Source organism: Pyrus communis, chromosome 5 (genome assembly GCF_963583255.1).
Source record: "Pyrus communis chromosome 5, drPyrComm1.1, whole genome shotgun sequence".
Taxonomy (NCBI): domain Eukaryota; kingdom Viridiplantae; phylum Streptophyta; class Magnoliopsida; order Rosales; family Rosaceae; genus Pyrus; species Pyrus communis.
The window spans coordinates 5,878,227-5,901,062 of NC_084807.1; the positions used below are offsets into that span (position 1 = coordinate 5,878,227).

General features: G+C 36.7%; 3 protein-coding genes across 4 annotated transcripts; all 3 read left to right on the forward strand.

Annotated features, from left to right (window-relative positions):
• The first annotated feature begins 3,272 nt into the window (after positions 1–3,272).
• LOC137735328 (MLO-like protein 1) lies at positions 3,273–8,082 on the forward strand. The gene is made up of 12 exons (XM_068474746.1): positions 3,273–3,769; positions 4,521–4,637; positions 4,749–4,809; positions 5,061–5,152; positions 5,487–5,561; positions 5,666–5,754; positions 5,904–5,953; positions 6,087–6,127; positions 6,365–6,574; positions 6,674–6,741; positions 6,858–6,918; positions 7,731–8,082. The coding sequence occupies exons 1-12, from the start codon at positions 3,344–3,346 to the stop codon at positions 7,908–7,910; spliced, it is 1,470 nt and encodes a 489-aa protein (XP_068330847.1). The 5' UTR covers positions 3,273–3,343; the 3' UTR covers positions 7,911–8,082.
• A 2,489-nt stretch (positions 8,083–10,571) lies between these two features.
• Positions 10,572–17,053, forward strand: LOC137733992 (UTP--glucose-1-phosphate uridylyltransferase-like). 2 transcript variants are annotated; one of them, XM_068473218.1, is made up of 21 exons: positions 10,572–11,285; positions 11,370–11,458; positions 11,554–11,644; positions 11,815–11,875; positions 11,986–12,063; positions 12,145–12,195; positions 12,321–12,376; positions 12,718–12,790; positions 12,962–13,019; positions 13,144–13,190; positions 13,277–13,339; positions 14,914–14,946; positions 15,134–15,171; positions 15,254–15,329; positions 15,405–15,461; positions 15,554–15,637; positions 15,757–15,855; positions 15,943–16,047; positions 16,448–16,519; positions 16,610–16,673; positions 16,782–17,053. In XM_068473218.1, the coding sequence occupies exons 1-20, from the start codon at positions 10,657–10,659 to the stop codon at positions 16,634–16,636; spliced, it is 1,887 nt and encodes a 628-aa protein (XP_068329319.1). In that variant the 5' UTR covers positions 10,572–10,656; the 3' UTR covers positions 16,637–16,673; positions 16,782–17,053. The 2 variants fall into 2 exon arrangements, with proteins under 2 accessions (XP_068329319.1, XP_068329318.1); XM_068473217.1 differs by having other exon boundaries at positions 16,610–17,053.
• Positions 17,054–18,113: 1,060 nt separating this feature from the next.
• Positions 18,114–19,094, forward strand: LOC137735098 (large ribosomal subunit protein uL3c-like). Its single transcript, XM_068474475.1, has one exon. The coding sequence runs from the start codon at positions 18,182–18,184 to the stop codon at positions 18,995–18,997; it is 816 nt and encodes a 271-aa protein (XP_068330576.1). The 5' UTR covers positions 18,114–18,181; the 3' UTR covers positions 18,998–19,094.
• The last annotated feature ends 3,742 nt before the right edge of the window (positions 19,095–22,836 follow it).

Consider the following 22,836-nt stretch of genomic DNA (forward strand, 5'->3'; position numbering starts at 1 on the left):
CATACCTATTTTTCGCTTGGAAAAATTGAAAAAAAGCGCCTATTTTTCGCTATGGACCGCCAAAATTATCAATTCGCGTGACGTATGTATACAATTCGACGTCACGCAAAGTGGTTTTGCGCGACGATTAAAGCGTCGCGCAAGGTTTTTTTATTTTTTTTTAAAGTATTAAAAAAATTACCAAAAATGTGACTTTACTCCTTTCAAGTTCAATTTTTATTTCACATAAACCCCACAATAATATATTATTCTAAAAAAAACCCATAATAATTTTTTTTACATATATATCATTCAATTTCTTAAGTGTTATAAGCACAAAATAAATAAATTAAAATCTACTTAGTAAATACATATACCATTGCACTTGATGGGAAACACATTGTACGAAACTAGTTTCAACGATCCAACCGTCAAACTTGTTTGTATATGCTTCGAGATCGCATACGCCAAAAATAGGAAAAATAACGATTTAACGGTAGTTTTAACGCCAATTTTGATGATTTTTTACAGCTACACTCCTTGACCCTATATGGAGTGTAAATTTCATCTTCTCCTTGGTGATTGCATTGAGGCTTGATCTTGGTGATTCCACAGGCTTACTCGTGAACTGGGCTGGAAGATTCTTTTGGTTTCCTCCAATCGTTGATTTTCCACAGGCTACTCTTGAACTGGGCTGGAAGATTCTTTTGGTCTCCCCCGAAGGTCTGAGCTTACTCTTTTTATCTGTTTCTTTGTTCAATCTCTCCAATTCGTATTGAAGAGGATTAGAGGATAACTCAGCATATGCAGTTGTTGCTTGTCTCCACATGCTTCAATGTATCATTTTCACTTGCTTTACTTGCTCCCATTTGCAGAAGTGGTCCCTTCTCTGGAAGTGTATCAACCGTTGAAGATGACTACTCGAGAGCAAAGCTAGGTAACCAACCAGGGAATAGATTACAAGCAGTCGGTTCCAGATCGGAAGACTGACTCCAAGTGCCGGCTGATTGCTTCTTTCACTTTGCCATGCGAGTAAGAACAAGGACAAAGAAAAAGACAGGGAAAGAGCATGATATGAGATACTTTTGCTTTTGACCTTGATGATATGAGATACTTATGAGTTGGTATACAAATGTCATGCAAATTAAGTACCTGGCATATACATGTCCATCCTCTTTTTTCTTTTTTGGACTATCATATACGTATATAAATGTACATATACGAATCGATACATACATACATACATATATATATTTATATTTTCTTGTCGAAAGAAAAGTACAAGATAAATTTTCTAAAAATAAAAAGAACAATACTACAATATGAGAAAAAAAGGGAATGTTATTGGTTTCTGGAGTATAAATAGAAGGAAAGCATTCATACCGGATCAAAATTATGTAAAGTAGGGTATTGTTTCTAAAGTCGTAGGCGGCCATTGTTCAATTCAGATAGAAGACGTCTGCGACTTTAGAACAACAACTATCAGGCCGTGCCTCGCTCGTGAACAACTTCGGTGCCTCTCTTGGTTTCACGAGGACCAGGTTTATCTAATCCCTTCCCTTGTTAATAACATTTTTCCATTTAATCATTCTATGTTTTATGCATGTCATATGTGTTTTACAGCTCAAATGGCTATAATTATGATGTATGGGAGGAAATTGAGTAAAATGATTAATAAAATCTAAAGATTCAATTGCTTTGCGTGCGTATTGTGTCTACGTATGAACATGTTGGATAATAATACCAAATGTTCAAGCTTTTTGGTATTATGGAGAATGAGGAAATAGGGTTTAAGATCATGGATTGGAATCCATCCAATATAACAAAATAGATAATAACAAAGTGCAGCTTAGTGGCTAAGGAAATATTATGTGACACCAAATTAATAGTTTTTTTGTGTCAAAATATATGTGCTCGTTTGAAACTACTTTTAAAATGATTGAAAACACTTTGTATGAAAATGTTTTCGAAACCAATCTTTAGTAAAAAAAAATACAAGTGAATCATGAAAAAATACTTGAAATGTTTCCTATAAGAAGCACTTTAAGTGCTTTTAGAGTCAAGAAATTTATTTTCTAAATGCTTTGAGTCATTTTAAAAATATTTTCAAACGAGTCATCATTTGCGCAAATAAGAGTTCCTTTTTCTTTGACCAGAAAAAAAAAAAAGATAGAGGGAGAGTTCTTTCTCCTATACTTCAATTCAGATCGAAGCTAAGAAAATATTAGGTGACGCCAAATTAACAGTTTTTTGTGCCAAGAATATACGTCACTTGTGCAAATAAGTGTTCCTGAAAAACTCTTTTTTCTGTACTTTAATTCAGATCGAGACTGGTGGTGTATTTGTTTTCTTTTCAACAACACGTACGTGTGATGACATGACAGTTTAGGTAGCTTAGGAATTTTATAACTAAGCAAGCTTTAGACTTTAATCAGATAATGTTAAGCCATGAAAAGCATTCACTTAGAGAGTTGATGTATTTTTGCTTTCCTATTTCAATTAAACAATACATGAAATCGTGACTTTCCTCCACTCGTTTTCAGTTTCAATTAAGCAATACACCAACATAAGCACTGCCTGGCTAGTGCCTACATCCAAATACAATTTTGACTTAAGTTCAAGACAACATGGGTATACATTACCCTTGTCTTGAATTTTTTTTTATTTAGTGGTTGGGTTAAGTAAGCAATAATGTTCCGCACACACCGTGTTAGTCAATCATTTATTCGATTTAAGCTTAGGCGGACCTCATTTAATGAACAAACTAGATGAAAAATGGTTGGTCTTCATGCCTTTCGCTACCAAAGTCGTAATTAGGACCCAATTTTTTGGGGAATAAGGATATATTAGCACTAAACGGTGAGAGGAATAAATTAGTTTTGATCTTGGCATTCATGAGGTTTGAAGTTAAGACTTCTTACTTACAGGTAAAGAGATTTACTGTCGTTTAAATGAGACATGTAAATTACTGGCATTTAATCTGATTAAATCCATGAGATTCGATATTGTATTCAATAAAAACTTTTTTCCTTTCTTTGCTATCAAGCAAAAAAGAAAACATCACAAATCAGATCCCGTTTGAATGCAACGCGGTTAGTTCAATTTGAGCACTGTAATTTTACTAATTTGTGCGTACATTTTGGAGGGTGACAAGGAAAAATCACATTTTTGGTGCAATATTACAGTGCCGATTTATTATCATAAAAATGTTTGTCTTTACACGTAAACTCACAGCAAGCACTGATTGTAAAAACGCAGGAGAGGATACTCTCAGAAAACCCAGAAAAAGAAGAAGAAGAAGAAGAAGAAGAAGAAGAAGAGAAAAGGTCCCAAAAAATAAATAAAAAATAAAAAAGGTAAAAAAATGGCTGGTGGTGGAGAAGGTCCAACGCTAGAGTTCACGCCAACATGGGTGGTGGCGGTGGTGTGCACGGTGATCGTGGCTATATCTCTCGCAGTAGAGCGTGCCCTACACTCCGGCGGCAAGTACTTGAAAAAGAAGAAGCAGAAGCCGCTGTACGAGGCGTTGCTCAAGGTGAAGGAGGAGCTGATGCTGCTGGGGTTTATCTCTCTCCTCCTCACTGTCTTTCAGAACAGGATCACCAAAATCTGCGTGAGCCCTAAGATTATGGACAAGTGGCTGCCATGCAAACTCCACCATGACGGTCATTTGGACGGCAAAGAAACTGCCCATTACTCCGCCACCTCCGTGTTTGGCGGCATTTTTGGACCTACCAGGAGGCTGCTGGCTGCCGGGGCGAAGGCTCAAGAGGGTTACTGTGGCAAAAAGGTATCTTCAACATAACCCAACTGCATATTTATTTATTCATTTTTTTAGTTTGTGCTCCTATATATGATGATCCTCTCAATGTTTTAGTGTCGGATGAATGGCTATACCGGGTATCAATCAGTTGACATACGTTGTTATTCATCAACATTTGAGCAAATATCAACACGATATTGATTAGAATATTGGTATCTGGTGTCCAAGGAAGTGTGTTCTTATTTCAATTCTTTCGCCGCAGTGCTTGGGATATTTTTCTACGTCTGCTTTAATTTTTGAAATTTTCTGTGTAACTTGTCTGATTTATTTTTGTGTTTTGATATTTCTCAAATGGAGACTAATTAATGAACTTGTAGTCTGGTTCAATAGCGTACCAAATTGGAACCCTTTGATTGAGTTCGAAGGGGTTTTGGGTGCGAAATCGAAGCCTCTTCAATTGAGATGAAAGTGGTTCGATAGTTCGCACCCAAAACTCATTTGTGAAATGGGATTAAGTGAACCATTTCCTATTTATCATGATTTAATGAACTGAGGAGTTGAGAACAAATTAACAAATAAATGGTCTACTTTTCTTGAAGCCATGCTGTCTATGCTAATTTTCCAGGGAGATAAGACCATATATAGGTAGATAGATAGACATACCATAAGGAGAAACAGCTAAAATGCAAACTGAACATAATTTTCGAAATTCATTTTCCGGGATAAGGTACCATAAAAATTATGTGCTCTGACTATTTTCATTTTGTTTCTCCCACAGAATAAGGTACCATTGCTATCTGTTGAGGCATTCCATCACCTGCACATCTTTATCTTTGTCCTAGCCATTGTCCATGTGACCTTCTGTGCTCTCACAATTGTCTTCGGAGGTTTAAAGGTGAGCTTAAGAACACCGATTATTTTGATAAACCTTTTACTTGACGTTTATTGTTGGTGTTTTAAATGCAGTACGTTCATAGCATCCTTGGTTTTTTTGGCCATGATTCAGATACGTCAATGGAAACAATGGGAGGAGGCAAATGCAAAAGAGATTAGTGAAGTAGATGAAGGTATGAATTCTTGCTGCGTTTTCTTTTGATATGTGTTATTGAATATGAGATTCATGTGATGTCCCAATTGCATGTTTATGCGTTCAACAACACAACTAGCAGGGTTTAATTCCATTAGAGAACGCACTGCGAGTCTTCAGATGAGCTGTTGACTGGCTTGCTGAACTACATTCTCATTTGGATAACACCATTGATCTTGTTGTTGCTTGTTGCTTGTATATTTCCCCAATTCGAGATTTGTGTTGGTGCAGCTCAAACAAAGATCACCCATGTTCAGGAGCATGACTTTGTCAAGGATCACTTTTGGGGTATCGGTAAAAATTATCGTGTGAAGGGATGGCTGGTAAGATACTTTTCCATTTATAATGCAATCTATCCACATATATAATTTTAAGTTTTTAACTAAGGCTAGAACTCACAGATGATAAAACAATAGTTGAGTTTAGTGCATTTCCGTTACTTTTAAGAAAAGGAAAGAATTGATGCTTATTATTGTTTTTCGAAGAGGCCATGAACGATTTTGGTGAGTCTTTCACAATCTTGGGATAGGAACTGTTAAGGAATCTAAGAAGTTAGACCTCAGATTCACTTGAAATCAGTACAGTTTTATTGTTTTTCCAAGTGGAAATACTATAATGCTAACGCCGTTTTTGGTTTGTTATTCTGCACGCGTCCAGCATTCTTTCCTCAACCAGTTTTATGGATCAGTGTGCAGATCAGACTACTTGACTTTGCGACTTGGTTTCATCTCGGTAAGGTACCTTTACAAAAGGTTGATGAGTTCTCAGTGTGTTTATTGCCTTACTTGGCTCCTAACCTGAGTTATATTTTTTGTGTTCATTATTTCTCGCTGCAGACCCATTGCAGGGGAAACCCCAAGTTTGATTTCTACACGTACATGGTACGCACCCTTGAAGATGATTTTAAAAGAGTCGTCGGTATCAGGCAAGTTTTATCTGATATAATTTTGCCATATTGTTGTTCCTTGTGAATTCATTGGGTAATTTTTGAGACGTTTAATGTCTCTGACCAATCTGCCCTGTAAAATGGTTTTGATTTGTTTTGATTCACCATATGGTTTTCGTTGGCTGCAGTTGGTATCTTTGGATATTTGTGGTCATCTTCATGCTTATGAATGTCGATGGTATGATTCATGTTTCAAACGAAACCACCTCCCTTTGATATTTTCATGCACTTGTGGCATAGATTGCATTGCCCGCCTTCAAGAAGAACACTATCGCCGTAAATAGTGACATTCTTTTCTTTTTCGCGTGCAGGATGGCATGCATACTTCTGGATTGCATTTATTCCTTTCTTTGTAAGTGGTCTTCGCATAACCTTGCTCGGGTTTTGTCACTCATTTCTCATGTGCATTATTTTCATTTAATCTGCTGTGCTTGCAAATTCAAGCATTTTATCCAACTCCCTCCATTACATTTCAGTCACTGCGTTGTTTGAGTTGTGCATAATATAGAACAGTAATTGTTCTCTTTCATCATTCATTTGATTTCAGTTCCTTGCAATGTAATCAATCGTCTGTATCCTCTTTCTCCAGCTTTTGCTTGCTGTCGGAACTAAGCTGCAGCACGTAATCACCCAGTTGGCTCATGAGGTTGCTGAGAAGCATATCGCCGTAGAAGGAGAACTAATAGTTCAACCATCAGACAAGCACTTTTGGTTTGGCAAGCCCAAATTTGTTCTCTTCTTGATTCATCTCATCCTCTTCCAAAATGCTTTCGAAATGGCATTCTTTTTCTGGATATGGGTAAATGCAGATTCTTCGATCCACTTCATACCGTGCGATTACAGTTAAATTGTCAAGTGAGACTGACTTGATCTTTGATCTGCTTATATTCTTTTGCAGGTTCAATATGGTTTTACATCTTGCATAATGGGAAAAGTAAGATACATTGTCCCCAGGCTTGTTATTGGGTAAAACTTCAAAGACCTTTCCCTTTTTCGTTCTTCGTTCGAAAACCACTCGAAGAACATTCAATTTAACATTTCTTGCTGCTAATCCCTCTCCTTTTAATTTTCTGTTTCATTAGGGTGTTCATTCAGGTGCTCTGCAGTTACAGTACTCTACCACTTTATGCCATTGTCACGCAGGTGCGTCGAGTTTAAAACTACAACTTACCTTCCCTTTTCCAGTGAGTGAGGGGTTTGGCAAATTTAGTAAAAGTTTGATGCTGATGGACAAAAAAATTCCCCTTACTCAAAGCTTACATGTAAGCCCCTTCGAGGAAGACTCGAAGACAGTTTGAGTACGATTAGAAGAGTCGATACTAGAAGGGGCTTCAAGTTAAAAAGGAGTGTTATTTGTCCACAATCATCAAATTTGGCAAATTTAGGGCTGGTTTGGTATTGTCGTGCTTTGAAAAAAAAGTTGCTTCTGCTGTGCTGTGAGAATAAGCAGCTGTGAAATAAAGCAACAGAGTGTTTGGTAAACTTTTTTGTAAAAGTGCTTTTGAAAAAAAAAACAGTATTATAGTGTTTGGTAAACTTTTATGTAAAACAGATGTGAAAAAAAACCAGTTTTTCAAAGCTGGGTTTTGCAGCTTCTTGTTTTTGGCTTTTTTTCACCCGAAACTGTGAAAAAAAGCTGAAGCTGAATGTTTACCAAACACAAAAACAGCTCCAAGCTTTTTTTGATACCAGTTTTTTTCATAATCACCTCAGTACCAAACCAGGCCTTAGTCAGCTTAAGAGAAAGAGTCATTAACAGATAACAAAATAGTGAGTTTAGTCAAGTTTTGATGCTATTTTCCGTAGTCATTAACTTTGGCCAACGTAAAGCTTTCTAAAAATGGCTAGTTTTCGTTACGATGACTAAATTTTGTCTAATTTTTTTCGGGGTGGTTGTCAAAGTTCCACATTCTTTAAAGTTCTCCATTCTTTTCTGTTTCTGCAATGCAATGTAGATGGGAACCAAATTCAAGAAAGCAATATTCGACGAGGGTATACGCTCGGGACTTATAGGTTGGGCTCAGAAGGCAAAGAAAAGGAAGGCGAGCAGCGTCGACGGATCTGGATCTACCTCTGGTTCCTCCGTGGGAGTTCAGCTAGGCAAAGTTAACCAAAAGACGACGACCAAGGGCTGAACATCTCTTCTTCACATGATATATATCTTTTTGTAGAGTCAAATATAGCCGTAGTTCTCACCACCCTCAAGATTATTATTCTGCATAGGGGGGCCTGAATTACTCAAATGTCAAATCATATCATTTACTATGAGTTTTTATGAAATAATTCCGATTCGGAATGTAGAAATTATATTCAGGAATCAAGGTATTATGAATTATGTATCCAGTTTTTCCTAATTTTCCATACATAATTCCTTTTGGCCCTGATATAGTCAGTGTATGTGCATTTTCTAGCACACCAATGGTGTTTTTGTTAAGAGTGGTTGTTGTCTACACTAATAGTAATTCTACGGAGACTACATTTATAGGCTAAATTTGCATATTAAATGATGTGTCAGTAAAAAAAATAAACACGTTAATCAACGCTTAAGTAATAATCTAATATCTCTAGCATTGATTTTGACCTAATAAGATGATTTACAAGGAAACAAAATTTGGACTTTTAATTTACTCTAATGAACAATGTAGGCCTATATTGTTTTTGACTAGTCAAAGATACCAAAATCTCAGCCTTCCCTCTCGATTGCAATGAACATTAAATGCAACGCACATTAGTGTTTCTGGAGGGAAGATGATCACGGGTTTAGACAAAATACCACTTACAACCAAGACCTTAGAACTTTAGGAACCTTCCTTTAAACTCTAAGATCAATTAGAATTTGCTCTGTTACCATCTCTTTCGCGTAGTATCGATTTACCAATCTTAAGACAGTTATTCTCTTTGATTGTAACTCTTTACAAGGAAGCATCTTTAACCAAATCTGATGGTCTAATATCCAATCCGATAAAAGTTGTATCAATTGTTCTTAGCTCAAATCTGAGAGTGGCAGCCCATATGAGACCAATTCATATGGCTGCTCATCTAGGAGGAGTGCCATTTGGAAGAGTATGGTTGAGGGAGAGGCATCTGTGAACGTTTTGCCTCTCAAAGTGTTAAGAAAATTGAGCCTATTACATGCTGATTTAATCTCTATATAGTTAACAACATCAAATTTTTCTGGGGGCATCACCAAAACCTATGGTGTTATGCCTTTAGGGGTTGACTTGGGATCAAAGAAACTTATGGTGGCTTTCTTTATTGGGGAAAACACATCCACTTGTAATGCATTGTTGGGCATAGATTGGATCCAACAACCGTTATGTTTACACTAGTTGGATCCAATGAAGATGCGTGTTCCATGCTTAGAGGATTTTACGAATTAGTACATGCCAACTCATGGCCAATTTTCCCCTCTGCCAACATTTCAAAGGCAAACTTCTACAATTCAGATGTGCAGTGACGGAGTCAGAATTTTATCCTAACGGAGGCATAATAATAATATTATCAATCAAGGTACCCATAGAGATGTATCATATCAAATTCAACTTCTTATGTAAACCGAGGCCAATGCATATTCTGAGAAAATGTTGTTAATGCTCATTCCACCATTCTCTAAGAAAAATACGCACCTCCTATGCATATTGGACTCTTGATACAAATCTATAATATGTAGTGCATTACCCTTAAGTATCTACAAAAGCATACTAAAAGAACGTGGCCTTCAATATCCTTCTCTTTTCTAGATTTCTTTAGGGTCAAGCATGATAACTAAAGGGAGACAATTGGTGTTAATGGAGTTCTTGTGATCCCAATGACCCCACATTTTCTCCGCTACTGCATATGTGGGAGTATTCCGATACACGTGAGCTGATAAGAACGGCCGCTCTACTTAGGTGATGATCCCAAAGCTTTTGAAGCATGGCGAGTCCGTGACTCAGGAGGGGCGGGACAGACCCTTCCTCATTCCAAGTCTCAAATCTCCATATTAGGTACATCTAACAAGAGAAAGATCATGTGGTAGCAATCTAATCACCGATCAAAAGACTGTTGGAACATGAGAATGGGAGAAGAGTATTGAAAGACATCTCAGCCAAAGAAATGGCAGAAGATGGTGCTACCACTTCAAGCACAAAATGATACTCAATTTAGCTCAATCGGTTTACAGTTACCACCGCTACAACCTTGATCGTCATTGCCACCAACTTCCCAAAAATCTCTTGGAGTAACCTAAGCTGGATTATAAAAATAGTAATGATAATTGTTGACTTCATTTATGCTATGTTTGGACGTGGGAAATAAACTTGGAATTTGAATAAAAGTTATAGGTTGACATGCACCAATTCCCTTGTTTGGATTCATAAACATAGAAATTTAGAATTTCCGCATGAAAAAAAAAACTTGGAATTTGGGACCTCCAATTTCTAAGTTTAAATTTCATGTAAATAGATGTCATTTCCCAATTTCTATGATTGAAAGTTTAAAAATAAAAAATTCCGTATTCAATTTTATTGTTCTTTTAAGTTAACCAAATAAGAAAATTCACAAATTCTAAAAAATAAAATCTAGTCATTTTGAAATTCTTAGTAATTTTAAATTTCTTTATCCAAAAATAAAGTTAAGGAATTGACAACAATACTTACACATATTTAATAGGATAACCATCCGACATTGGATATAAAAATACAGACTAACTAGATACTGACAAGGACTAAAGTGGAAAATTAACAAAGAATTTGGAGGCAAATATCGAAAAATAAACCCCACGGTCCATGGATCACGAGTCACCCGATCAACCCGATCCAATTTTCCCCCCCTCCAAATTTTCAATGCTTTTGTTTCACCATTTTTCCGACGGAAAAACCCAGGTAAACCCTAACAAACGCCATGACTCTCCACTCCATTGTCATACAGAAGCTTCTCAGCACCAACGCCCATTTGGGCCGCCGTGTCGCCGCCCACCACTTCAAGCAGTTCACCTACGGAACCCGCAATGGCATGGCCATCATCGACTCGGACCGCACCCTCATCTGCCTCCGCAGCGCCGCCGCGTTCATCGCTGCCCTCGCCCAGCAGAAGGCCCGCTTCATGTTCGTCAACACCAACTCCCTCTGGGACGAAATCATCGAGCAGATGACCAAGAAGATTGGGTGCTACAGCCCCTCCATGAACATGCTCTGGCGCACCGGCGGCTTCCTCACCAACAGCCACAGTCCCAAGAAGTTCCGGTCCCGCCATAAGAAGATATGCTTCGGCCCCACCCAGCCGCCCGATTGCCTTGTGGTTTTTGACACGGATCGTAAATCTTCGGTGATTCTGGAGGCCGATAGGTTGCAGATTCCAATTGTTTCGCTTGTTGATTCGGCAATGCCATTGGAGTACTATAAGAAGATCACGTATCCAATTCCGGCCAACGAGTCGGTTCAGTTCGTGTACTTGGTGTGCAATTTGATTACCAAGACTTTTCTGCTTCAGCAGAAGAGGAATGGTGCTGTTGCAGTAGAGGAGGAAACGAGGTGCGTCTCGCGTTGTTTGTGTTTATTGAGTTGCTCTCTACTGAAACTTTGTGGTGAAATTTGATTGTGTGTTTTATGTTGAAGGGAGCAAGTGGAGAGTACAGAGGAGAGTAAGAGTACCAACAAGGCTGAGTTGCTTGTGCTTCCTTACAACTTGTTACCTATTTCTCCTGGTAACATGGATATACATTTCGTTTTCTTTAATCAATTTCACCAAAAGTAATCAATTGTTAGAGGAATTTCTTTTCGTGCGCGTATGAGAGCGCAGGTGTTGAAGAAACTGAGGAGCTCTTAGACAAGCTTGTAGTGCTCAAGTTCAATGGAGCTTCGGGCGCAAGCTTGGGATTCCATGGCCCCAAGTATGCGCTCATACTCAATTACTTGGACTTTTTTCTTTTCTCACTTATTGGATTCTTGGGCTAACTTAGTGTACTTGGTTTGTGCCAGTATTTTTCTAATTTTTGTTCTTGGTTGGTTTTGTAGCAAATTTACTGTAATTATATTTATTTTTAATTTATTTTTAATGCAGGTCCGCTATTGAAATCCGTGATGGGTTGACATCTTTAGGCTTAATTGTTAAGCAAATTGAGGTCGGTTTGAACCACTTTCTATCTGTATTTGTGTTGCTTTCAAAATTGCATAATATATTCTGTGATCTGCACTTCAGATACCATAACATCACCGCTCCAATTTCTTTCAGTCTCTCCGTTCTAAGTACAGATGCAGTGTTCCCTTTCTCCTGATGAACACACCAACGACACACGAAGATACTGTCAAGGTGAATTTCCTTTGCATTTCCCTGTATGTTCATACTTTTGGATCCTATGGTTTTTTGCTCATATCAGCTTGTGTAATGTAGGTCGTGGAGAAATATTCCAATTCAAACATTGATATTCATTCTCTGAAGCAGGTTTTTAGCTCCAACTTGTATTATTTTTTAATAGTAGTTTATGTTCTTTTTTTCTTTCCCTTTTTGGGTTATTGGAAGCTTAGATTGGGAATTACTTGTGAATGTATATCTTCGAATTTATACAGACCCAACAACCACAGCTCAAGTCACATGGAGTAGAGCAGGGTGGTGAAGATGAACTGTATGTCATCTTTCTTAGGCCTTTTCGACATTATTAATTTTTTTAACTAATATATAGATTTACATTTTCAGAATAGATTTACATTTTCAGAATAGATTAAGTGTTATTGGCTCCTAGTAATTTGCTATGTCTTGTCCTGTGCGAGGATGGGAATTTTTTTGTTCGTCTACTTCTCTTTTCGTCTTCATTATGTGCACTGTCTAGGGATCTATCCTTATAGACAACTGTAATATCTAAGTATACCATCCAATGCATATCTCATGCCCATATAATCACCAATTGATTTCTTTTGACAGTTAATATATTTATATCAGTTATACTACTTTTGTGTATATGTGAAGATATCCTTCTGGTCATGGAGCATTGTTCCTTTCCCTTGTGAAAAGTGGAACTCTTGATGTCCTACTATCACAGGTTTGTATAGTAATGCAGCAGTGGTGATACTCTCCATTTTTTATTTATTTATTTACATTTTCATCTGAACTTCTGAGAAACATCAATTTGAATCAATCCATAAAGAAGTACCCGGCGAGAGGTGGTATCTGAAGGTAAACTTGACTAAACTTCTTCAGCTTTCCTTTTCAGGGTAAGGAGTATATCCTTCTGGTTAACTCAGGCAACGTGGCTGCTACAATTGACCCAAGTATCCTTGTCGTCGTTTTTTTCTTTTATTAGTGTAGTCCTCTTTGATACTTTCATTTATTTTGTGCTTTTGTTCTTTTTTGGGCCCAATCCTAGATCCTTGTGTCCCTTAAGTGGATGTGTAGAAATTTTAAACCATTTGATTGAAAACAAAATTGAATATTGTATGGAGGTAACAATTAACCCTTCCTTTTTCTTTGGTTTATTTTTCCATTTTCTGTGGTAAATATTGTAATTCCGATTTTACCCTTCCAACAGGTCACACCTACCTTTTATGATTCAGATTTTAACAACATTGGTTCACGCCTACAGAAGTTTGAGGTAAGTTGTTTAAATGGTTCTATATGACTTTCCTCTTATCTTCAATCCAGTAAAATTGTGATTGGACTGCTCAATGGTAGTATTTTCTAGGGTGGTTAGTTTTTCACTTCTTATAATCTTGTGATGCAATTTATAAATATTTGAACTTTTGAGTGATAGTTTAAACTTGAAATTCTTTAATGACTCCACATCTTGTATAGGTCCTATTTTCATTTTAAGTTGGTTGTAGGAGTCAGATTCAAGTTTAGGGGAAGCCTTGAAAAGGAAGAAACTGCTTAGATAGATTTGGAAACCTGTTCATAAAGCTGCACGTTGTGCCGTAATTGACCATAACCTGGGGTTCTAGATTAAACTACTGAAAAGTTATTTTCATGACGAAAACCTTCCATCCATTTGTGCTATGATCCATCCAGTGTGTAGGGAGTTAGGTTGGAGGATATACCTTTTTCTTCCTTTGCTCTGGATAGGAAATGATTTTGAAGTGTTATTTTTGACCAAAAGAACCGAGCTATACATTTGGATATGCTTATGGTGTAAATTCGCATACAACTGGCTGCTGATGGTTTTAACAACAACATATTGGTGATGAACATAATTATCTAACCCAAACTAACTTCAGGTAAGATGAGTTGTCATTTGTCAATGACTCAAAATCCAAATATGTTCATAATCCTAAAATACTATACGCTCTTTTGCGAGACAATAAATTTGGATAGCATTAACCTTGCTAATTGGAGCTGCAACATGGATTTGGGCTATTGTTATTTTGAGAACCCTCCTGAGTCCTAATTGGGTTGATCTGCTGTGTTATGGAGGATCTGTTAGGCTCATTTTATTGCTGAGAGAAATTGATTGTTGTTTTCTGGGGTGTTTTTATACCCGTGTTCACCGAGAGAATAATTTACTATATAATTTCTAGAAGTGAACTTTTAAATCTAGTTTTGTTCCTAATCCAAAATGCTCTGTTTTGCTGAAGTAAACTTGTTTTTGTTAACTTGGCTTTGTTTTTGTTAACTATTGATGGATAGATTTTATTTGGGGGAAGGATCCATGACACCACATTTCAGACACAAGTTTTCAGCCTTCAATTTCGTCATCATCAGTATATGGATTAGTTTTTGAACAGTCTATGATTGAACTCAGTCAATTGTATAAGTAACTCATATGGTCAATGTCAACAACAATCAGACACACTTCCATTACAATTTAGAATGGTAGCCCAAATCTGGGAGAAGGAGACCAACAGAAACCAATAGCTTAGGGTTTCTGCGTGAAGAGGAGGAGGAGGGTTAAATTTGATCTCTTCGATTTTCAAGGAACGAGAGAAAAATAAAATAAAATAAAATAAAATGTTTCAGATTTATTATTTCAAAGTTTATTTATTTAAAAAATATCAATTAAACTTGGCATGTCAAATTCAATCTCATCCGTTCATTATGGGCTAATCCAATGGCATAATAGTTTTGTCTAAACTTGTGTCTAAAATGTGGTGTCATGGATCTCTCCCCATTTTATTTTTTTCTTAATATGTTAAATAATAGGTAATTAATATTTCTTCCCATAATATAATGCAGCTTGCGGAAATAGCTCAGAATTTTGTCAAACATGTAAGTTGTGACTTATTCCTTTTCTTTTTGGTCTTCTCTTTTGGTTATGTTTTGTTTTATATCTCACTTTCTCGGTTTGAAATTCTATTTTGTGCTGATTATACTTGTGTTTTAATGATTAACTTGATTTTAGTATCATTTCTATTAAATGACTCTTTTGTGTTATGTGCTTGTTGATGCATCCAAGTCAATGGACAAATTCAAACTTGTTGATACTGGCAGCTTGTAAGTTGAAATAGTAAGTCTTTTACATTGCTTCTGCAACTGAATAATATGTTTAATTTCACATTTGTGCTATTTTGTACAGGTGGGTCAATTTGAAAGCCATTAAAAGGCTTTTGGATACAGATGCACTAAAGATAGAAGATATCCCTGTTTCGAAGGTACCGTACCCCATAATCTGTAGAACTTCCCTATATTAACTAGTAATTACTAAAAATACTGTTCCCTTTTAACAGGGAACGGATAGTGATGAAATTCCTTTGCAAGAAACAGCTGCTGGTTCAGCAATACGGGTATTTTTCGTCCGATGATCATTACTTGTCATTTCTTTCAATGGTTATTGTTTCAATGTTTTTATGTAATGTAACTTTTATGTCTCTACCAGTTCTTTGATCGTGCTATTGGTATCAATGTCCCCCATTCTCGATCTCTTTCAATCAATAAAACATCAGACCTACTTCTTTTAAAGGTGATGTTAGCACTTCTCTAACCCATACGTTCAATATTAACAAGTGAAATATTACTCTGTGTAGTACTAGAGCTTTAAATTTTTAGTTTTTGTTATATCTCATTTATGTACTTCTACAGTCAGATATCTACATCTGCGATGAAGGAGTTCTAGTTCGGAATATAGCTAGAACTAATCCCAAAGATCCTCTTATTGAATTAGGACCAGAATTTGAAAAGGTGGAGATCTGTTTCATCATGGCAATTTCCGTTCCTTTGTCTGTTGCTATTTGTCTTTAATAGCCTTATTTATTTTATCTCCTTCAGGTCAGTGACCTCCTAAGTCGATTTAAGTCCATACCCGATATTATTGACCTGGATAGCTTGAAGGTGACTGGTGATGTGTGGTTTGGAGCCGGTATAACTCTCAAGGTATTGTTAATGTTCTCCCGGAATTTGTTTCAAATTTGTATGAACTTTATGCCCAAGCATATTCTGAATTGTAACCTTTTAGCTTTATGGAGTTTATTTTATTTACTTTGTGATATCAGTGGTAAAAGACCTCAGAATCTTACTGGAAAACAAATTGCTAGTTCTGGCAGTATCTATGATTATACATGTGACTCAGGCATTGATATCAGAGCAGAACATATGTACCACGCAATGGACTCATATTCATTCAAGTTCATACTTCCATTTATCCGTTCATATAAAATTAATTTTCTTGAAGAGCATATTGCCATCAATCTTTCCACTGTTTCTCGCTGTTTATTTGTCGATTCAACACCAGCAATATCTCATTTCTTTTCTTATGGTTGATTTACTTCTCAAGGGGAAAGTAACTATTATTGCAAGACCCGGGGTGAAATTGGAAATTCCTGACCGACTGGTAATAGAGAACAAGGTAAGTCACTTTTATTTATCTATTCTTTGTTTATCGGTCCTCTAAGATTTTCCACTTTCATCTGCTAAAGTATTCTGTTACACTGCCCAGGACATCAATGACCCTTCAGACATTTGACAAGGAGATGCGTTGCTCAGAAAATGTTAGTGAAAATGTGAGTTAACCTGCCGAACATTTACCTCTGGAGTCCTTGTAGCTAGCAGCATGCTTTGACACTGCTACGGATTCCGTTAGATATTCCATTATTTGTTTTGAGAAACAGAGATACGGAGGAGCTCTTCACCGGTGCAGTATTTATTTTGGCCGAGAATTAGAGAGGTCTGCATGACCAAATAAGCTTCGTGTTAAATTGTTTATTGGAAGAGGTATTATCACAGCAAAAGGTTGTAGAATGGTTCCATTTGGTTAGTTTACTGATTGATTTTTTCAGCTGTAATCTGATTTTAGCTCTGAAGTGCGTCGTGAGGAGCTTAAATCTCTGTAACGGAATTGGTGCTCAGTCGAAGTTTCTTCTATGAAGGTAAATGCTAGTTACCTTCCAGTTTTAGGATAATTTTTTAGTATAATCGTCACACCATTATTTGTTCCTGACCATATGATATGACATGCGTGACGCAGTTTTCCTTTATTACCTTTTTCACTGTGTAGAATCCACCAACATTTTGCATGGTGACCCAAATTAACAAAAGAATCTTTTCTCTGTACCCTATCTGATTAGACCCAATGAATGCATCAAGAAAATAGTTAGGCTTAATTGGATTATTAGGTAATAGGGTAGTTGGAGGATTTAAATCCAAAATTGAATTTTTTTTGCCAATTCTCTGTTAATTTTTAGCACATAAAAGCTCATATACGAGATTAAAAAAATTAAGTTTGCCTTATGTAGCCTCATGTGTTAACAATTAATGGAGAGGTTCGTTTTAGCCTAATATGTGGTTCACGTGCTAATAATTAATGGAGAGTTCTGAAAATTTTCAACTTTGGGCTTAAATCCTAACAGATTTCATCATATGGGCTTAAATCCTAGTTTTTCGCCTGTATCTTTCATTACAATTGGATGTTTAAATGGTTTTGAATTTGTTTAATTTTTTGTAATGGCTATTCATTTTAAATTAAATTATAAACGGTTTGGATAGTTGGCAAAAGTTATAGAGCGAGCTACGCAAGTGACAACATTCAGGAAATGATTCATGGTCATCGTTACATCCAGGTCAAGTTATAATGTCATACATGAGTTTTTCTCTATGTAACATTGTATCGAACTCATCACATGACAATGAATCCGTTTTATGTTATTTTCCCCTCCATATTAACAAAATATGATTCAAGGTAAAAGTAAAAGTGATTTAAACCCATCCCCTTCTTTTCTTTTAATCCATCAAATCAAGGGATTCGTACTGTTAAAATTTCACCTAACGATTAAAATTATTATAACTTTTAAAATAATTCTCTATTTGTAGTTCTTTAATCAAATTTTAATTATACGAATTCTTTGATCTAGGAATCCGGAGAGGATTCCTTTCATTCCCTTCTACTCAATTTTTATTTTTCAGCCCCACTGTAGCTTGGGTGGTCCCACATATCAGTACAGTATAGTAGATAAGAAACAAGGCCACCCGCCTTGCAGTCCTCTTCCTCTCTCAACCCAAAAACCAGACAGCCATGTCAATCCTTTCCATTTCTTCACCTTCTTCTTCCTCCGCTCTCCTCTCCAATGTCTCCTTCTCCTCCAAATCCTCCCCATTCATCACCCCGCCACTCCAAATCGCCGTCGCAAAATCCCACAAAAAGCGACAGACGGGAGTCACCATGAGCATGGAGGCCGGCATTGGTGTCATGGCCACGAAGCTCGGCATGATGAGCTTCTTCGAGCCCACCGGCAAAGTCGTCCCGGTTACCGTCGTGGGTTTCAAGGAGGGCAACATCGTCACCCAGGTAAAAACCCAGGCCACCGACGGCTACGACGCCGTCCAAATCGGCTACCGGCGGGTCCGTGACCGGAAGCTGACGAAGCCCGAAATGGGCCACCTCCAGAAAGCCGGCTCGATCCCCCTCCGCCACCTCCAGGAGTTCCGGCTGCAAGACGTCGAAGGATTCGAGCCGAACCAGAAGCTCTCCTTCGACGAGCTTTTCAAAGAGGGTGACATCGTCGACGTCTCTGGAACCACAATCGGAAAGGGGTTTCAGGGAGGAATCAAGCGGCACAATTTCAAGCGGGGGCTGATGACCCACGGATCCAAGAGCCACAGAGCTCTGGGTTCAATCGGTGCCGGAACGACGCCTGGAAGGGTGTACAAGGGGAAGAAGATGCCGGGGAGAATGGGAGGGACCAAGACCAAGATCAGGAAGCTGAAGATTGTGAAGATCGATAAGGAGCTCAATGTTGTGATGATCAAAGGCGCCCTGCCCGGTAAGCCCGGAAACCTTCTCCGCATTGCTCCTGCTAAAATTGTAGGCAAGAACATTCCCAAGAGCTAGTTTGGTTCCTTTTTTTTTTTTTTTTTTTATGTTGTTTTTATTCTGTGAATTTTTGTATCGACATTGACTCGCATGAATGAATGTTAAGTGATGTTTTGTGAATTTGTGGGAATACGGAAAGAAATATATATCGATAATTAATTGTTTTGACGGAAATAATAGAAATTTTAAAATGAAATTTTAGGAATTTTTAAACATTAGTTTGAATGAAATATAAGAGTTTATATGATATTTAATAGATGTGTTAGAAATATTGATAAAATTTGTCGATTTTATCCTAACCTTAACAGTTTCTTCGATATAAGGTGAAGCTTAGACTTCATCCCCCGTTTTTATATCTTTCTTTAATTTTTTGGATATTTTCTTGGAAATATCGATCTTATCGAAACTTTTTTAACCACACATTCACTTGAATGTTAGATAGTCGAAATGTTACGATAATCTTTTGTGAAACTATCTTCGATTTCAATGGAAAAAATGTTTGCGGAATTTGTGATAGAAAGCAACAATTGTATGTCTCAGTGATTTGGCTGCGTAGGATCATGCATTTTGGCATGGTTGTTCAGAGCTTATAGCAAACTCAGAATGTTATATTACTCGACAAAATGATATAACAAAACGACAATGTTATAGCTATTTGAAAATCAATTAATGTCATTCCTTAAATTTGGTGTTGCACATGAATTTGGTCATTACGTTTAGACTCTGTGAAGTATTCTGTTTGTGTAATCTATCGAAAACCCAATTGATACAAATCTGTGATTTGGAAAATTCGCAAACCCTAACCCCCGAAAGTTCAAATCCCGCAAGTCGTATCTGAATTGCCATTTTTGCAGAAAGTCATCGAAGCGATCAGGGCTCCGAACAACAATGGGATGAAATAGAAAACACTACGAAATTGAAAGAGAGAAATGAAACCTCATCCGCTGCAGCTGCAGCTGCAGCTGCAGCATTGCCCCATTATTTTCTTCATAGGTCCAACGCACAGACCTGAGCAATAGCCAAATCATTATTTTTTAGGAAAACTAATGAAAATAACTTGAAAACTTTGAGTTTTAATGATAAGGACAAAATAAAAGGTAAAGTGAATAGTACCAGAATTGATTTTTTTAGTGTAAAATGTGGTTTTTCGTTAAAATGAACAGTACCGTAGACTTTCGTTAAAACTCCCTTGTTTTTTGTGTTTTCTTTATTTTTAAAATTATTTTGTTTGGTTTCTAATTGCATTTTAATTTTTTTTTATATTGATACGTGGTGTTTAATCATTGATTGTGTGGGCCTTTTACGTGTTATGTTAATAAATTACTAGAAAATTTGACGAATTTGGGACGACAAGGACCAAATTAATGTGCGGTAGTTAATTTTAGGGTCAACATTGATCAAATTTTAAATTAAGAGACCAAATAATGATTTGTGATAAAAACTTATCAAAATATTTGTCTCTTGATTATAAGTATTTAGGGTAAATTACACTTTCATACCTCAGGTTTAGAGTCTATTTCAATTCCTTACAACATCTTCAAAACATTTCACTTTCATACCTTAAGTACTATTTTATTTCAAAATAATACCTTCGTTACATTTTCCATCCATTGATCTGTTAAATGCTGACGTGGCTACCACATATATGTCACGTGGCTGCCAAATGTCGGTCACGTGGCAAATAAAATAATTTTTTAATTTTTATAAAAAACCTGAATTTTCTCAAAAAAAAAAAAAAAAAAATTGAAAAAAAAGAAAAGAAAGGGTAAATTACACTTTCATACCTCAGGTTTAGGGTCTATTTCAATTCCTTACAACATCTTCAAAACATTTCACTTTCATACCTTAAGTACTATTTTATTTCAAAATAATACCTCCATTACATTTTCCATCTATTAATCTGTAAAATGCTTACGTGCCTGCCACATATATGTCACGTGACTGTCAAATATCTACCACGTGGCAAATAAAATATTTTTTTAATTTTTTTTTTAAAAACCTGAATTTTCTCAAAAAAAAAAAAAAAATTGAAACCAGTGCTTTCCCCACCCCACCCCCCCCCCCCCCCCAAACGACCTTAACCTAGAATCCAAAAACCTGCAAGAAGAAGAAGAGGAGGGAGAAAATAAATAAATAAATAAATAAAGCCCCAGCTCGTCCCACCTGAGGCACCTCTTTCTCCCATCCCCCATAACCCCTTCCAAAAATCCCCCATCACCCACAAAAAGTCCACTCGAGATTAGGTGGATCTACCACAAAACCAGTTCAAAAATCATCTCAAACTCAAAGTATTTTCAAAACTCACCCATACTGAAAATCACGAGATCCTGACCTAGGGGGCGGGGAAGGGGGAAGGTCGCGCGGCGCTGGGTGGCGGAGGGAGGTTTTTATTTTTCTTCGTCTTCTTCCTCCCTCTTCTTCTTCTTCTTTTTGTTGCTGCTGCAGCAGGTTTTTGGGTTTTGGATTAGGGATGTGGGTCGCTTGGGGGGGGGGGGGGGAAGGGATAGTGGGTTTCATTTTTGTTTTTTTGAGAAAATTTAGGTTTTTTTTAAAAAAAATTATTTTATTTGCCACGTGGCAGACATTTGGCAACCACATGACATATATGTGGCAGCCAAGTTAGCATTTAACAGATCAATGGATGAAAAATGTAACAGAGATATTATTTTGAAATAAAACAGTACTTAAGGTATGAAAGTGAAATGTTTTGAAGATGTTGTATGGAACTGAAATAGACCCCAAACCTGAGTATGAAAGCGTAATTTACCCTCTCTTTTTTTTCAATTTTTTTGAGCAAATTCAGGTTTTTTTAAAAAAAATTAAAAAAATATTTTATTTGCCACGCGGCAGACATTTGGCAGCCACGTGGCAGACATTTGGCAGCCACGTGACATATATGTGGCAACCACGTCAACATTTAACAGAGCAATGGATGGAAAATGTAACGGATGTATTATTTTGAAATAAAATAGTACTTAAGGTATAAAAGTGAAATGTTTTGAAGATGTTGTAAGGAATTGAAATAGACCACAAATCTGAGGTATGAAAGTGTAATTTACCCAAGTATTTATTAAGGGGGTTTTAACTAAAAGCCCATAGTACTGTTTACTTTAATGAAAAACCATATTTTTACACTAAAAAGTCAATCCTGGTACTATTCACTTTACTCTTTATTTTGTTCTTATCATTAAAACTCAAAGTTTTCAAGTTATTTTCATTAGTTTTTCTATTTATTAATAATTTCATAGAAAATGGCGAAAGTACCCCTTTATGTTACCAAACATAACATAACTTAACTTGAATGAAGTTGGCCGACTCGTAGAAAAGTGAGACACAAATTTAAGCTTTGAAAAAAATGAGTAAATCGTACTAAAAAGGCTAAATAGCCAAAATGGTCTTTAAGATTTACATAACTCATCATCTTGGTTCATGAAATTGAAAATCAATAGAAATGGTGTATGAGATTGTCCACCAATCCATCATTTTAGTCATTCGGTTAAAAACTTTTTGGGTAATTTTCAAAACTTCGCAACTCAATCATTTCTTAACCAAATTTGACCCATAATATATCAAAATGAAGATAGGAAAGTGTTGGAACCCAATAGTTGCTGGAGATGGCCGGAAAATAAGCTCAAAGGTGATTGGTCTGCGAGAAAACGGGGAACTGGGTAAACTTTAAACATTCATAACTTCTTCAGTATTCAAGGAAATCGAGTGATTCAAAAACGAAAATCATACTTCTTGACGAGACGAAGATAATGGTACATTTTCATCGTGGTTTGATCGAAAAAGGGCTCGAAAGTGGCTAACCATTTTCGCGTTAGCCAATTTCGAGCCGTTTTCCAGCCAAACCATGG